Here is a 17,266-nt window from a genome sequence, read left to right as displayed (position 1 = left end):
GTATTTACGGTCACACAGCATAGTTCACACAACCTATAGGTTTACACAGCATTTAGGGCCGCATTGCATCTGGGTTCACCCAGCATTTAGGGTCCCATAGCATCTGGGTCCACCCAGAACTTAGGTTCAAACAGCACCTGGGTTCACCCATCATCGTAAACTATTTAGGATATACCCAAAGGGTGGAAGACTCTTTCGTGACGCGAAAGAGTTATTGTTTATGTGGCCAGATGCACGGAAAATGGGCTCCATTGTAAGCAAATACAAAATGATTCAGTCTGGTGGTAAGAATATTAAACACGAGGATGAAATGCTCAGCGTACCATTAGTGGAAGTACAGAATGAGCAAGATATCGCAGTAATAATCATCATCGACGTATGACAATACTATATATGTAACAAAGCTATTAGAAACGTTAGGTTTCTGAAGGGTTAAGGATGTGTGGTACGATAGTTGGGCGGAGGACATCTGGCAACGTTGGAACGCTCGCCGGGCAGTTGGAGGTGTACATCAGACAGGTTGCGACCTAATCTGGTGTCTCCCGTGAACGGATACTACTTTATAATCAAGTGAGGACGGAATGCTTACTTTCATTGCACCTCGTACGTGACGCAGTGAGTCCTGTACGGCACTACGAGTAACATTAACATGGAAGAAACATCGCATCGTCACCGGTCGGTCATCGATGAGGTTTCCAGCTTCCTGAAGGAGGTGGAAGCCGCCTTTGGCCCTACACCACCTTCCACAACGCAGCCACGGCAGCGGACCCCCCCTCACTTCCACGTCCGGCAGGTTCTTCTACAACTCGACTCGACCAAACTCTACATTGGTGAGGCAGTGTCGGGCCATGACTGAAACTGCGGGCCACAGTAGCAACGCCAAGGCTCCTGTGGCCGCTGCTCCCTCAGAAATAAACCTTGTGACCTAAAACTACATTACATAAACGTAGGTTACCATCAACTATTGTCAAAGCAAAGACGTTCGGTCCAGTTAAGATACAGCTGTACAAATACGTGAACGATGATTAACTGTTAGAGAATGACGATATGGGATGTCAGGGAAGTCAGGTGTTTTCTAGTCATCCTTCCTTGTAGAGTTACCTTTCTCAGTATAGTCATACTTTTCATACTACGTAGTGTTCCTTCTGAGCTCTCTTGCCAGCTGACTTGCTGGAGGGTGGGGTAGGTAGGTGGATGAGATGGGTGGGATGAGACCTCTGGTCTACTGTGTTGCCTCCATCTACATAGATTATCACTGTAAGATGCTGCAGCACTGGAGCCGATAGAAGCGTCATTGACCATCACATCTGTTAACTGTTTTTTCCTCATGTTATTCTTTCCCTCAGGTCGTACACCGTACACCAACTTGGGAAGGAACTCCACAGCCACAGGAAAGTGCGTTCAGGTGGTGCCTGGCGAGAACACCTGGATCGAAGAGAGATGTGATGCCATCGCTCATGCTGTCTGCCTCTCTCTTTGTTCGCCTGGAACATATTTCCTAGGTCAGTATACTAATTTCCTCAGTGCATTGGTCAGTGTTCAGACTTCCTCCCTGCGTGTACAAATTGATGAGCACGCTGTACCCAATACCTAAATGAACGTACACAATTTATCAGTCATTTACGCATTGCTTTCCTGAATGGATGAAACCACATTAGACACAAGATAGGAAAGCTGTCATGCACAACTGTAAGAGTTGAAGGAATTCGTACTCGTGTTGTTGCATTCATTAGTGCAAATTGTATTTGCAGTTTGTGGAAGAAAAACTGACAAGTGATGTCTTTAATATCTGAGTGGAAGCACGAAACCATGGAAGCATGTGAAGTGGATCATAGGTTGAGGCGAAAATTCTGGGGCCTTGAAGAATTTGGAAGTCGAAACATTAATTTTCTCCGGAAAGAAAAATGCTTGTATGTTAATAGTTATAATATTGTGTTGTTCTAATCAATGTTAGTATGTTGCGCAGGCGTGGCTATGGATAGAGTTTGTGCGAGGAGGATGGATGGCTGGAATGAGATGTTGAGGACCATGTGTTGGTTAGGTGGTTTGATCGAGTGAGTAACGTAAGGGAAGAGAGAGTGTGAAATCAAAAGAGCGTGTGAAGACAGAAGATGTTGTGTTTCACTGAGATGAGTGTGAATGCCAGAGGATATGTGTGAGGTGACGGGAGAAGGAGCAAATTGGTGAACATGAGTGAAAATTTCGTTCGGCGGCCTAACATGCACAGTGAACAGGCAGGATAGAGTGAATTGGAGCGATGGTAACGGACGTGCAGGTGAATCAGATGTGACGTGGGAACTATTTATGTCTTGTGTCGTTTTCTTTGGCCTCCTCCCAACAATTTCCAACGTAGAAAGAGCTGGGAAATAGAATTTTATGTGTCAACGAACCCTTCCGCTCTTTATATTTTTGTCTTTTTATGTCTGTTAGTCATGTTCACTTCAGCAGCAGATGCTGTCTATCTTCAATATGATCACAGACTTCGTTCATTTTTATCATCAGACAAGTACAACATTCGTAACGAGTTGAATCTTTCTTTTTTTATTTCTATCTAGAGAAGGGAGAACTTTGGTGACAGTGATCATGTCCTCGTTTGTCATGTGCCTTGCAGGGACCAGGAGGAGAGCGCAGTGACAGACAGCCAGGTTGGTGCGCACTGCAGCGGGCAGAGATGTGGCCTGAAACTGGTCAAGCAGCATCATCCCGCGACAGTGCCATTACAGAAGTTTCCACTCACTGAATCAAATCATGAGCTCAACAAGCATGGCTTCCTCTGTGCAGAGAGGTTGTTACATCCGTTGACTCTTGAACAACCGTCTTGTGTATTAGCTCCAAGCAATGGTGACTGTACCGCGCCGTGTGAACCGATGAACGGTGAGTGTTCGTGACGATTTCTGTGATGATTTCTGTGTTCTGAAGACTTGTGGGTGATCGATGAGTGCTGGTAGGTGTTACAAGGCGTGTGATTGTTTCATTCTTAAGTACTCTCGTATGGTCATGTGTGTTGGGTGAATACTACGTTGGGAATAAAGAACCTGACGCATGCTTGAAATGCTTGTTTTTGTTTATTAAGTCTTAGTCGTGGAGGAGCTGTATGTTGTAAGTATGAGGATATCATCCGTGTACTGCTCACTATTTTGTGCTTTTTCAGGGAGTTTAGTTCAACAAATATTTCGGGGTTCGTAAATCTAAGTCCATTTAATCTTTCTTACCGTTTTATGTACTTTTCTTCGTCATACAACTAAGGCTCTGTCAAACTCTCACTCAGTCTATCACATCATGTATCATTATCAACCAGTAGTGATGATTCTTGTATTGCATTGATGCTGGAGTAAAATCTTGCGTATTGAATTGAGTTCATTTGTGTTCATCTGTTCTTTTCTCTGTTTGTCACGGTTACTGATCGGGTATGTCCGATCTCTCAGATAGCCAACAGTATCTTTGAGCATAAGCCCTTTCATTGGGTTCAGAAGTGTGGTTGACTAGCGAAACAGGGAAGATCTCACATTTATGAATTCTGAGATTAGAAGTAGATCTTTCTTCTCAGGTCAAGTGTTTCCTGTCATAAATGATCAATATTCCCATCAACTATGAACTTAAGGAATTGTTGATGTAACAGAGGCTCCTTAAGGCGTAAACAGATTACTTCTAAAAAGTCTCGTCTTCATCCGAACCATATGACTATATCTACCAATTATATCTTCACCTGCCGACAGAATACTACTCGTATAAGAAGCCATTGTGTCCCAGTGGCTACCTGTACCAGTGGGGGGCGGGGCACAGGTGCTACAAGTTGTTCTCAGACACCGTGAGCTACGTGGAAGCCGAGCTGAGGTGCGCTGCTGAGGGAGGCTCGCTGCCTAACTTTCCAGAGGAGTTCTTTATCGTGAGTATCTCTCATAGTAAGTGCCTCTCCCAAAGCTTCAGGACTATCTCTCTCCCTGTTTCTATTCCCATCTCTCTCTTGTCCTTTCCACCTCCATTCTCACGTATGTGATACCATATGGGAAAGCCAGACAACAGAAGCCTTCATGATCAACGACGTGATTAACAGCTGAAGAACTCGGATAGCTAATGTATGTAGCCAGAGAGAGGATAGTGCTGCAGAATGCTCCTCCCCACCCATCATTTCCCCCAGCTTACCAGCCACAAGGAAAATGGTTTATCTTGAGCATTATGAGGCGCATGGAGAATTTTATGAGAAAGGGTAGCTAGTTATAACTGAGGAAGGGTTGGCCACTACCCCGAAGATAGATTCTCCCCCGATCTTCATGGTCCTTAAGGAGTTGGTGGTGTTTGTGTGAAGCAGTGATATCTTGATCTATAGCAGCGGGGATTTACCTTTCCCTAGTAGGTTTAACCAAAGGTCAAGCTTGAGCTCTCACACCAACACATGTTGGCTATTTTCTCTCCTATACTTTTCGTTCTTCCCTTCTTGGTCTGCCAAAACTGAAACTGATCATTTGTTTGAGTTAAAATGAATTTTAAGAATATTCTAAACTATTAAGAGAGCTGTATCGCTTAAGATGCTCCAATGCTTGGCTTATAAGCCTAAATTTTGTAATCCAATCCAATCCGAAGAAAAATGTTTATAATCTTTATCACAAAACCCATCTTGACTTAAGTAATACGTTTGTTATCTGATAAAGAGTGAGTAGATTTATCCTTGATTACTGTTTTCAACATGTTACCTAAAGCTGAAATGATATATATATATATATATATATATATATATATATATATATATATATATATATATATATATATATATATATAGATTATATCATCTTAAGTTTTAGGGAACATTTTCCCTTAAATTTCCTCTTCACAAACTGGTGTCACGTTAGCCAGCTTCCAGTTACTGTGCAGTTGTGTACTATAATGCCACCATTAATGTCCACAGCACGCCTTCCTATTAGCCATGGTGAAGTACGAACAGGAGGAGCTCAACGTGTCCATCCCCAGACTATGGGTCGGCTACAAGTCACTCCCCGGCACAATGAAAGTGTATGACACCGTGGGTGGAGAGCCTTCCCTGAAGACACAGTGTGAGTATGTAACAGCGAGTGATCCAGTCGGGCACATGCCTTATGAAGGTGGTCCGCCAAATGCTGTGATTCTGTGAAGAAATTCTCCATTCATTCGGTAGTATGTAACATATTAATGTGTTCAACATATTAGGAGCTAGAAAGGGGAATAAATAGGGAAGATTTGAGGCAAGACTGAACTCGTTCTGTATTGGTAAATCAAAGACCGTAGGCGGCTTTGGAAATCCTCAGAATATGAACAGATGTCTGTTACTTTTCTTTTCTATTTAGTTTCCAGATCAAATATTATTTAGGAAATGCTACAATTCGTAATAGTTACCATAGCAAATTAATATCATTTTCTGTCGAAGAGCAAATAAAGAAAACGAAAATACTAGACTTTACTGGTAACTAAAATAATGTTTTACATCGCTGCAGATCATTTATGACGACAATTTCTTTAAAGTCTGCTATTCAGATACGCTTTTATTACATATCATAGCAAAGACTTGTGATTTTACATTGGCAAGAGTTTCTCCAGTGTGAATTAAGGTATATTAATTTCGTTGAATATCGTATCACAATGGCACACAGGGAATACAAGCAACAATAGGGTTTTGGGTCCTTTCGAAGCTGTTTTTGATAATGGCAGATGTCAGAATCGGAGATTAGTGTGGAAGCAATAGATAAAGAAAGAGATGAATGATAGAGAAATGCCTGTAATCCATATCTGTAACAAAGGAGGTGAAAATGAAGTCAGATGTGAGCTGGAAACTTAATGCGTATCAAACCTCATCTAAAGTGTGTCCATGGTTCTGTTTTCATCTTTTATTGGTGAATCATTCTATACATACATATATATATATATATATATATATATATATATATATATATATATATATATATATATATATATATATATATATATATATATATATATATATATATATATACTGGGGAAGAGCAGTGTGGTTTCAGAAGTGGTAGAGGATGTGTGGATCAGGTGTTTGCTTTGAAGAATGTATGTGAGAAATACTTAGAAAATAAATGGATTTGTATGTAGCTTTTATGGATCTGGAGAAGGCATTGTTTTGAGTTGAAGAGTTGCTTTTGGGGAAAGGGATTAAAAAGAATGGTGGGGGAGGAAATTTGTTAGAAGCAGTGAAAAGTTTTTATCGAGGATGAAAGGGCTTGTGTAGGGGTTGGGAAAGAGAGGAAAGTGAGGGGTTCTCATAAATTGTGTTTTGGGGCGGGGGTTGTGTAAATTTTTCCGGTTGTTTAATTTGTTTATGGATGGGGTTGTTAGTGAGGTGAATGCAAGAGTTTTGAATGAGGGGCAAGGAATTGAAGTTCTGTTGGGATGGAGAGAGCTTGGAAGTTGAGTCCATTGTTGTCGCGATGATACTGCACGTCAACCCCGGTATACCACAGCGATCCAATCTTCTTATTTTCCTTGCCCGCCTTTTGCCCCCTGCAATGTTCCAGGACCCAATCACTCAAAATCTTGTTCATTGTCTCTCCATCTTTGCCACCGTCCAAGTTGGGCCCGGCCACGTCTCCTCGTTCCTGCCTCCTCCGACACAATAATCCTCTTGGTCAATCTTTCCTCACTCATGCTCTCCTTGGTGGCCCAAACCAGTTCAAAACACCGCTTCTGCCTCGCCAACCACGCGCTTTTTATGACCCCACCAACATCGCTTCGTACCCTGACATTACTTTAATCTTAACCACCTACACCCACATATGGTCCTCATACTGCTCATTCCACACATCCACCCTCCTGCGCACAACTCTAGACAAGCCCACGCCTGCTACCAGAACAACATCCGTTGGAACCCTATTCCTTCAAACATACCCTTTTTTCGGTCCGAGAGAAGGTTCTCGACGTTCCACACATGCTTCAAGGCCCCAGATTTTTCGGCCCCCTCCCCACCCGATGATTTCACATTCCTTCCATGGTTCCTTCCGCGGCCAGAGCCTCTCCCTGAGACTAAAACACGTATTACTTCCTCCAGTTTTTCTTCGTGTCAAACTTACCGCCCAACTGACTTGACCCTCAACCTTCTGTACTTAATTACTTGCGCTTATTCACATTTACTCTTAACTTCTTCTGTCAACACACTTGTACCAATACTCAGTCACCAGCGTCCGGCAAGTGTGTCTCACATGAAAACAGCCTACCAGCGCTGTATCAGCACGAACAACAACTGACTCACTTCCAAGCTCGCCTCGTCTCCTCCAACATCTTCATCGGGCCCCTTCTTTCCAAAACTATTGGCATTCACCTCCCGAACAATAACAACCCCCCTCCATATACAAAGTTAAAACAACCATGAGACATCACACACCCCTGCCGCAATCCTACATTCACTAAAAACCAATCACTTTCCGCTCTTCATAACTCGACACATGCTTACATCCTCGATAAAAACTATTAAACTGCTTCTAACAACGTGCCTCCCACACCTGATTATTCGTGAGTTACCTCACAGAGCATCTCTAACAACTCTAAGCATTTCGCCTCTCCAGATCCATAAGTGCTTTCATACATATCCATTTGCTTTGCTAAGTAGGGCCACATACATTCGGCTATGGAAAACAACCCGATCCACACTTCCTCGTCCACCTTCTGAAACCCACTGCTCGTCCCCAATCTGATGCTCTGTACAGGCCTTCACCCTCTCAATCCAAGACCCTCCCGGATATGTAACCAGGAATACGCAACAAACGTAGACCTCTGAATTTTGAGCACTCAACTGCTTAGCCCCTTGGCCCTGTGTACAAGGGCTCTATGCCATGCTTGACCGCCTATCCGCATGGCACCTCACCATGAATCATTACATACATTAAATAACCTAACCAACCAGCAACAATACAGTCCACCTCCTGTTTTATTTAATGCCACTGCTTACCTCCATACCCTGCTGCTTGCCGGCGCTCAGCTTCTTGCAAACTTTTACTACCTCTTCTCTGGTGACCAAATTCATTTGCCCTAACCCTCTCACTTTGCACACCAACCTCGACAAAAACAACTGAAATCTCTCCGATCTCAAACACATCTTACAAACCGTGATAATACGCACTCCAACGCCTTCTCTCTGCAACCGCAACTTGGTTTATCCACCTCCCATTAGCCCCGTCACTGAAGTTCCCAGGGGCGCCCTTGTCTTGACGCTCTTGTATGTACCGCCTGTCCAGATCAGCTTTTTACTCGCCTAAAATGTTATGATACTCTCTCTCATCCCCAACGCGCATTTGCCCCTTTTCACTCGTGCAACCTTATCTTGACCTCCTTCGCGTGTTTATACAGCGTCCCCACTCATTTGTTGCATTTCTGCCCTGCAAAAATCGGCCTAACCTTCTCGTACTTTCACTAATAATCTTACTTCCATCCCACCACTCACTACCCTTTCTATCAACCCACTCCCACGCTACTGTCTCTGGCCACAAGCATCTTTCACACCAAGCCTTCACGGCTCCCTAAATACATCCCAGTCCCTCCCACATTCGTTAAAACCCCTTCCCCTCCTTTTGTTCTCACCTTTTTTCCTTTCGGTACGCATCTGTCCGGTACTTCCTCACACAGAAAGTTTCCTTCCAAGCTCACATACTCTCACCACCCTCTTCTCGCAACATTCTCTCTTCTTTTCGAAACCCATTACAAATCTTCACCTTTCGCGCTCCAAATATTGATCAGACATCCCTCCAGTTGCAACTCTCTCAGCACAGTAAACATCCAAAAGTCCTCTCTTTCGCGCGCCTGTGAGGATCAACATATTCCAATAAACGCTCTCTGGCCATCTCCCCGACGTACATACGTATACTTTATGTATATCACGCTGTTTGTTAACAGTTGTCCCAATCCAACCAGGCCTTTTTCAGAACATAAAGCTACAGCTCTGCCTCCATTTCACATTTACAACACGGAACACCCCTGGTATACAAATTATTCCCTCTACTGCCAACAGTACTGCTCCTTTGCATTCTAATCACCCATCTCTTATAACCCGGTCCCGTTTGCATCAAAACTACAACACTCAATCAGTCCACCTGCTCCCAAAATAACACTGTTACCTCTCATGATATGTCTTCTCATGCCCAGGGCATATGCACCAATATTCACCCAATCTCACGCCATCAACTTTCAGGTTTACCCAGTTTAATCTAGAATCGTACTGTCTTACATTCAACACGTACGTCCAACAACGCCTGTTTCAGGAGTATGCGAAGCCTTCCCGGCGCCGTGGCCTCTCACTAAACCCCTGACCTTTACCGCCCTAGACATTCCCAAAACACTCTTCCCCTTTACCCTGAAGCTCGTTGTCTCTCAAAGCTAAAATCATCCAGGCCCCCTTTCCTCAAAAGAAATACCTGGCTCTCCTTTGTTCTCATCTTGGTTACATCCACTCTCATTTAGACTCCCCAATCTGAGCTAAGAGGATGGTTGGCACTCCCCGCGGGACTCCCTTCTCGTCGGTGTTCCTCCCAGGTTAAAAAAAATGAAAATACAAGGAGGGAAGGATTCTGGCCCTTCAGCTCCTGTCCCCTCTATCGCCTCTACGAATCACGAGGGAATAGATATATTAGATATATATAATATATATATAAATAATATTATATAAATAATATAGATATATATTTGGAAGATAAATATCTAAGAGAAGATAATATAATAGTAATAAATTATAATTAGAGTTATAGATAAGAGAATTATAGATATAGATAATATATAAATGTATATATATAGATTGTTATTTACATATATATATATTTGCTGTTTTTTTTTAAATTTGCTTTGTCGCGGTTTCCCGATTTGCGAGTTGCGCAAGGAATACTGACGAAAGAAATGGCCCCCCCCCCCCCCCCCCCATATCCAACATGGTTATACAATTCGTCCACACCACGCATATATACATACCGACACTGCTTTCCAGGCGTACACCAGACGCTTCTACATGCCCCTCTTCATTCCACTGACGCAATGCTCGTCAACCCCGGTATACCACTTCCGCTATTCTGACTCTAATGCCTTGCCCCGCGTGCACCGCCCCTGCATGTTGCAGGCCCCGATCACACTAAAGCTGCTTTTTGCACTCCAGCTTGTCCACCTCCAATTGTGGGGCGCCCTCTTCGCCCCGGTTCCCTCCACCTCCGACTCTTATCCTCTTGGTCAATCTTTCCCTCAATCATCTCTCCTAAACAAAAATTGTTGGTTTTTTTTTTTTTTTTTTTGCCCAAACCACTGCATTAACACTCTCGTGCTCCTCTCAAACCACCTCTTCGATTTCCACACATCCTCTCTTACCCGTACGTTGCTCTCATCGATCAACACCGCACACCACACATGCCTCAAACTCTCCATTTCCTCCAGCACATCCATCCGCCGGCGCACCATCGCTATCCCTTAGCCCAAAGCCGCGCAACCATACAACATTGTTGAACCACCTATTCCGTCAACATACCAGTGTTGCGTTCCGAGATCAGATGGGCTCGAATTCCACTCATTCCGTCAAGCCCCCAGGATTGTCGCCCCCGCCCCCACCCTGGATCCCACTTCCGCTCCATGGGTCCACCGCTGCCAGATCCACTCCCAGATATCTAAAACTCTTCCTCCTGCCTCCCAGTTTTTTCTCCAGTCTAACTCACCTCCCAAATGACGGAACCCTCATCCCTACGGAACCTAAGAAACCTTGGTTTGGCTCTTAGTCGACATTTACGCTTAACGGGCGTCTGCCACCAACACGTTGCCATACTCAGTCCACCAGCTTCGGCAGTTTCTCACATGAATCAGCCCCAACGCTGTATCATCGCGAACTACAACTGACGCACTTCCCCAAGCTCTCGTCCATCCCCAACTGACTGCATACTGGCCCCTCTTTCCAAAACTCTTGCATTTACCGCCCGAACAACACCCTCCAGAAACAAATAAACAACCATGGAGACATCCACCACCCCTGCCGCAAACCTACATTCACGAGAACCCATTCACTTTCCCCCTCTTTTCTACACTACACAGCCGTACATCCGCGAGATAAACTTTTGCACTGCTTTCTAAACAACTGGCCTCCCACACCATAAGAGTCTGAATACCGTCCACAGAGCCAGCTCTATCACTCTATCATAGCCGTCTCCAGAGCCATAATGCTTACAACATTCCATTTGCGTTTCCGAAGTATTTCTCACAACATACATTCTTCAAAAAGCATACACCTAGCCCACACTTCCTCTCCACTTCTGAAACCTCTCTGCTCTTGCCCCAATCTGATGCGCCGGTACATTGCCTTCACCGTCCTCATATCAATACCCTCCCCATAAATTCCAGTTATACTCAACATACTTATACCTCTGGATTTTGAGCACGCTCCTCTTACCCTTGGCCTTTGTAACAATGGCACTAGCAAACGCATTCCGGCCATTCCTCAGGCACCTCACCATGTGTCCAGACTTACTTTATATACCTAACCAACCATCAACAATACAGTCACCCCCCTTTTTTTTAAAAATTTCCCACTGCAATACCATCCAAAACCGGCGGCCCTTTGCCGGCGTTCAGCGGCACGCTTAGCTTTCACTACCGTCTTCTCTATGGATGGGGTTGTTAGGGAGGTATGAAGAGTTTTGGAAAGAGGGGCAAGTATGAAGTCTGTTGGGGATGGAGAGAGTTGGGAAGTGAGTCAGTTGTTGTTCGCTGATGATACAGCGCTGGTGGCTGATTCATGTGAGAAACTGCAGAAGTTGGTGACTGAGTTTGGTAAAGTGTGTGGAAGAAGAAAGTTAAGAGTAAATGTGAATAAGAGCAAGGTTATTAGGTACAGTAGGGTTGAGGGTCAAGTCAATTGGGAGGTGAGTTTGAATGGAGAAAAACTGGAGGAAGTGAAGTGTTTTAGATATCTGGGAGTGGATCTGGCAGCGGATGGAACCATGGAAGCGGAAGTGGATCATAGGGTGGGGGAGGGGGCGAAAATTCTGGGGCCTTGAAGAATGTTTGGAAGTCGAGAACATTATCTCGGAAAGCAAAAATGGGTATGTTTGAAGGAATAGTGGTTCCAACAATGTTGTATGGTTGCGAGGCGTGGGCTATGGATAGAGTTGTGCGCAGGAGGATGGATGTGCTGGAAATGAGATGTTTGAGGACAATGTGTGGTGTGAGGTGGTTTGATCGAGTGAGTAACGTAAGGGTAAGAGAGATGTGTGGAAATAAAAAGAGCGTGGTTGAGAGAGCAGAAGAGGGTGTTTTGAAGTGGTTTGGGCACATGGAGAGAATGAGTGAGGAAAGGTTGACCAAGAGGATATATGTGTCGGAGGTGGAGGGAACGAGGAGAAGAGGGAGACCAAATTGGAGGTGGAAAGATGGAGTGAAAAAGATTTTGTGTGATCGGGGCCTGAACATGCAGGAGGGTGAAAGGAGGGCAAGGAATAGAGTGAATTGGAGCGATGTGGTATACCGGGGTTGACGTGCTGTCAGTGGATTGAATCAAGGCATGTGAAGCGTCTGGGGTAAACCATGGAAAGCTGTGTAGGTATGTATATTTGCGTGTGTGGACGTATGTATATACATGTGTATGGGGGGGGTTGGGCCATTTCTTTCGTCTGTTTCCTTGCGCTACCTCGCAAACGCGGGAGACAGCGACAAAGTATAATAAATAAATAAATAAACATGTTTTATATATATATATATATATATATATATATATATATATATATATATATATATATATATATATATATATATATATATATATATATATATATATATATATATATAGAATAATGATAATGAATAATGATCTTCCAAAAGAAGGAACAGAGAACGAAGCCAGGTGAGGATATTCCCTCAGAGGCCCAGTCCTCTGTTCTTAACGCTACCTTGCTAACGCGGGAAATGGCGAATAGTTTGAAATAAAGAAAAGAAAAGACAATGACATGTTTGCCAGGTGGCGGCCTAGCTTCGTCTCTTCGATGTGTACCAGCTGACTGTTGTGTTCCTCTCTTGTGTCTCCCCTGATGATGTGATTGTTGCGCGAGGGTGCACTTGGGAACTTTCCCGCTAATGCGGGAAATGGCGAATAGTATGAAAATATATATATATATATATATATATATATATATATATATATATATATATATATATATATATATATATATATATATATTTTTTTTTTTTAAACTATTCGCCATTTCCCGCATTAGCGAGGTAGCTTTAAGAACAGAGGACTGGGTCTCTGAGGGAATATCCTCACCTGGTTCCCTTCTCTGTGCCTTCTTTTGGAAAATTAAAAAAAAAAAAAAAAAAAGAGAGGGGAGGATTTCCAGCCCCCCGCTCCCTCCCCTTTTAGTCGCCTTCAACGACACGGAGGGAATACATGGGAAGTATTCTTTCTCCCCTATCCCCAGGGATAACATATATATATATATATATATATATATATATATATATATATATATATATATATATATATATATATATATATATTATTTATTTCTTTATGTATTTTGCTTTGTCGCTGTCTCCCGCGTTTGCGAGGTAGCGAAAGAAATGGCCCAACCCACCCCCATACACATGTATATACATACACGTCCGCACACGCAAATATACATACCTATACATCTCATGTACACATATATATACACACACAGACACATACATATATACACATGCACACAATTCACACTGTCTGCCTTTATTCATTCCCATCGCGATCTCGCCACACATGGAATAACATCGACCTCCCCCTCATGTGTGCGAGGTAGCTCTAGGAAAAGACAACAGAGGCCTCATTCGTTCACACTCAGTCTCTAGCTGTCATGCAATAATGCCCGAAACCACAGCTTCCTTTCCACACCCAGGCCCCACAGAACTTTCCATGGTTTACCCCAGATGCTTCACATGCCCTGATTCAATCCATTGACAGCACGTCAACCCCGGTATACCACATCGATCCAATTCACTCTATTCCTTGCCCGCCTTTCAACCTCCTGCATGGGCAGGCCCCGATCACTCAAAATCTTTTTCACTCCATCTTTCCACCTCCAATTTGGTCTTCCACTTCTCCTCGTTCCATCCACCTCCGACACATATATCCTCTTCGTCAATCTTTCCTCACTCATTCTCTCCATTTGCCCAAACCATTTCAAAACAACCTCTTCTGCTCTCTCAACCGCGCTCTTTTTATTACCACACATCTCTCTTACCCTTACATTACTTAATCAAACCACCTCACACCACATATTGTCCTCAAACATCTCAGTTCCAGCACATCCACCCTCCTGCGCACAACTCTATCCATAGCCCACGCCTCGCAACCATACAACATCGTTGGAACCACTATTCCTTCAAACATAGCCATTTTTGCTTTCGGAGGTAATGTTCTCGACTTCCACACATTCTTGAAGGCTCCCAGGATTTTCGCCCCCTCCCCCACCCTATGATTAACTTTCGCTTCCATGGTTCCATCCGCTGCCAGATCCACTCCCAGATATCTAAAACACTTTACTTCCTCCAGTTTTTCTCTATTCAAACTTACCTCCCAATTGACTTGACCCTCAACCCTACTGTACCTAATTACCTTGCTGTTATTCACATTTACTCTTAACTTTCTTCTTTCACACACTTTACCAAACTCAGTCACCAGCTTCTGCAGTTTCTCACATGAATCAGCCACCAGCGCTGTATCATCAGCGAACAATAACTGACTCACTTCCCAAGCTCTCTCGTCTCCAACAGACTTCATACTTGCCCCTTCTTTCCAAAACTCTTGCATTCACCTCCCTAACAACCCCATCCATAAACAAGTTAAACAACCATGGAGACATCACACACCCCTGCCGCAAACCTACATTCACTAAGAACCAATCACTTTCCTCTCTTCCTACACGTACACATTCCTTACATCCTCGATAAAAACTTTTCACTGCTTCTAACAACTTGCCTCCCACACCATATATTCTTAGTACCTTCCACAGAGCATCTCTATCAACTCTATCATATGCCTTCTCCAGATCCATAAATGCTACATACAAATCCATTTGCTTTTCTAAGTATTTCTCACATACATTCTTCAAAGCAAACACCTGATCAACACATCCTCTACCACTTCAGAAACCACACTGCTCTTCCCCAATCTGATGCTCTGTACATGCCTTCACCCTCTCAATCAATACCCTCCCATATAATTTACCAGGAATACTCAACAAACTTATACCTCTGTAATTTGAGCACTCACTCTTATCCCCTTTGCCTTTGTACAATGGCACTATGCAAGCATTCCACCAATCCTCAGGCACCTCACCATGAATCATACATACATTAAATAACCTTACCAACCAGTCAACAATACAGTCACCCCCTTTTTTAATAAATTCCACTGCAATACCATCCAAACCTGCTGCCTTGCCGGCTCTCATCTTCTGCAAAGCTTTTACTACTTCTTCTCTGTTTACCAAATCATTTTCCCTAACCCTCTCACTTTGCACACCACCTCGACCAAAACACCTTATATCTGCCACTCTATCATCAAACACATTCAACAAACCTTGAAAATACTCACTCCATCTCCTTCTCACATCACCACTACTTGTTATCACCTCCCCATTAGCCCCCTTCACTGAAGTTCCCATTTGCTCCCTTGTCTTACGCACTTTATTTACCTCCTTCCAGAACATCTTTTTATTCTCCCTAAAATTTAATGATACTCTCTCATCCCAACTCTCATTTGCCCTCTTTTTCACTTCTTGCACCTTTCTCTTGACCTCCTGTCTCTTTCTTTTATACATCTCCCACTCATTTGCATTTCTTCCATGCAAAAATCGTCCAAATGCCTTTCTCGTCTCTTTCACTAATAATCTTACTTCTTCATCCCACCACTCACTACCCTTTCTAATCAACCCACCTCCCACGCTTCTCTTGCCCCAAACATCTTTCGCGCAAGCCATCACTGCTTCCCTAAATACATCCCATTCCTCCCCCACTCCCCTTACCTCCTTTGTTCTCACCTTTTTCCATTCTGTACCCAGTCTCTCCTGTTACTTCCTCACACAAGTCTCCTTCCCAAGCTCACTTACTCTCACCACCCTCTTCACCGCAACATTCTCTCTTCTTTTCTGAAAACCCACACAAATCTTCACCTTCGCCTCCACAAGATAATGATCAGACGTCCCTCCAGTTGCACCTCTCAGCACATTAACATCCAAAAGTCTCTCTTTCGCGCGCCTGTTATTTAACACATAATCCAATAACGCTCTCTTGTCATCTCCCTTACTTACATACGTATACTTATGTATATCTCGCTTTTTTAACCAGGTATTCCCAATCATCAGTCCTTTTTCAGCACATAAATCTACAAGCTCTTCACCATTTCCATTTACAACACTGAACACCCCATGTATACCAATTATTCCCTCAACTGCCACATTACTCACCTTTGCATTCAAATCACACATCACTATAACACGGTCTTGTGCATCAAACCCACTAACACACTCATTCACCTGCTCCCAAAACACTTACCTCTCATGATCTTTCTTCTCATGCCCAGGTGCATATACACCAATAATCACCCATCTCACTCCATCAACTTTCAGTTTTACCCATATTAATCTAGAATTTTCTTTCTTACATTCTATCACATACTTCCACAACTCCTGTTTCAGGAGTAGTGCTACTCCTTCCCTTGCTCTTGTCCTCTTACTAACCCCTGACTTTACTCCCAAGACATTCCCAAAACACTCTTCCCCTTTACCCTTGTTTCGTTTCACTCTAAGCTAAAACATCCAGGTTCGTTTCCTCAAACATACTACCTGTCTCTCCTTTTTTCACATCTTGGTTACATCCACACACATTTAGACACCCCAATCTGAGCCTAAGAGGAGGATGAGCACTCCCCGCGTGACTCCTTCTTTCCCATTTTAGAAATTTAAAATACAAGGAGGGAAGGATTTCTGGCCCTCCGCTCCTGTCCCCTCTAGTCGCCTTCTACGACACGTGAGGAATATATATATATATATATATATATATATATATATATATATATATATATATTTTATCCCTGGGGATAGGGGTTTAAGAATACTTCCCACGTATTCCCTGCGTGTCGTAGAAGGCGACTAAAAGGGGAGGGAGCGGGGGGCTGGAATTCCTCCCCTCTCGTTTTTTTTTTAAATTTTCCAAAAGAAGGAACAGAGGGGGGGCCAGGTGAGGATATTCCAAAAAAGGCCCAGTCCTCTGTTCTTAGCGCTACCTC

The 17,266-nt window shown here is 43.5% G+C and overlaps 1 protein-coding gene across 1 annotated transcript in view; it reads left to right on the top strand.

Annotated features, from left to right (window-relative positions):
- The first annotated feature begins 649 nt into the window (after window positions 1-649).
- The window catches only part of LOC139757128 (uncharacterized), a 57,778-nt gene continuing 41,161 nt past the window's right edge, over window positions 650-17,266 (top strand). Inside the window, exons 1-5 of the mRNA XM_071677229.1 lie at window positions 650-830; window positions 1,347-1,395; window positions 2,612-2,874; window positions 3,717-3,886; window positions 4,904-5,048. Coding sequence (XP_071533330.1) covers window positions 650-830; window positions 1,347-1,395; window positions 2,612-2,874; window positions 3,717-3,886; window positions 4,904-5,048 — 808 coding nt within the window. The remainder of the gene's footprint in view (window positions 831-1,346; window positions 1,396-2,611; window positions 2,875-3,716; window positions 3,887-4,903; window positions 5,049-17,266) is intronic.

Source organism: Panulirus ornatus, chromosome 24 (genome assembly GCF_036320965.1).
Source record: "Panulirus ornatus isolate Po-2019 chromosome 24, ASM3632096v1, whole genome shotgun sequence".
NCBI classification, from domain to species: domain Eukaryota; kingdom Metazoa; phylum Arthropoda; class Malacostraca; order Decapoda; family Palinuridae; genus Panulirus; species Panulirus ornatus.
The sequence above is the reverse complement of the archived record's forward strand: the minus strand, read 5'-3'. Positions and strand labels throughout refer to the sequence as shown.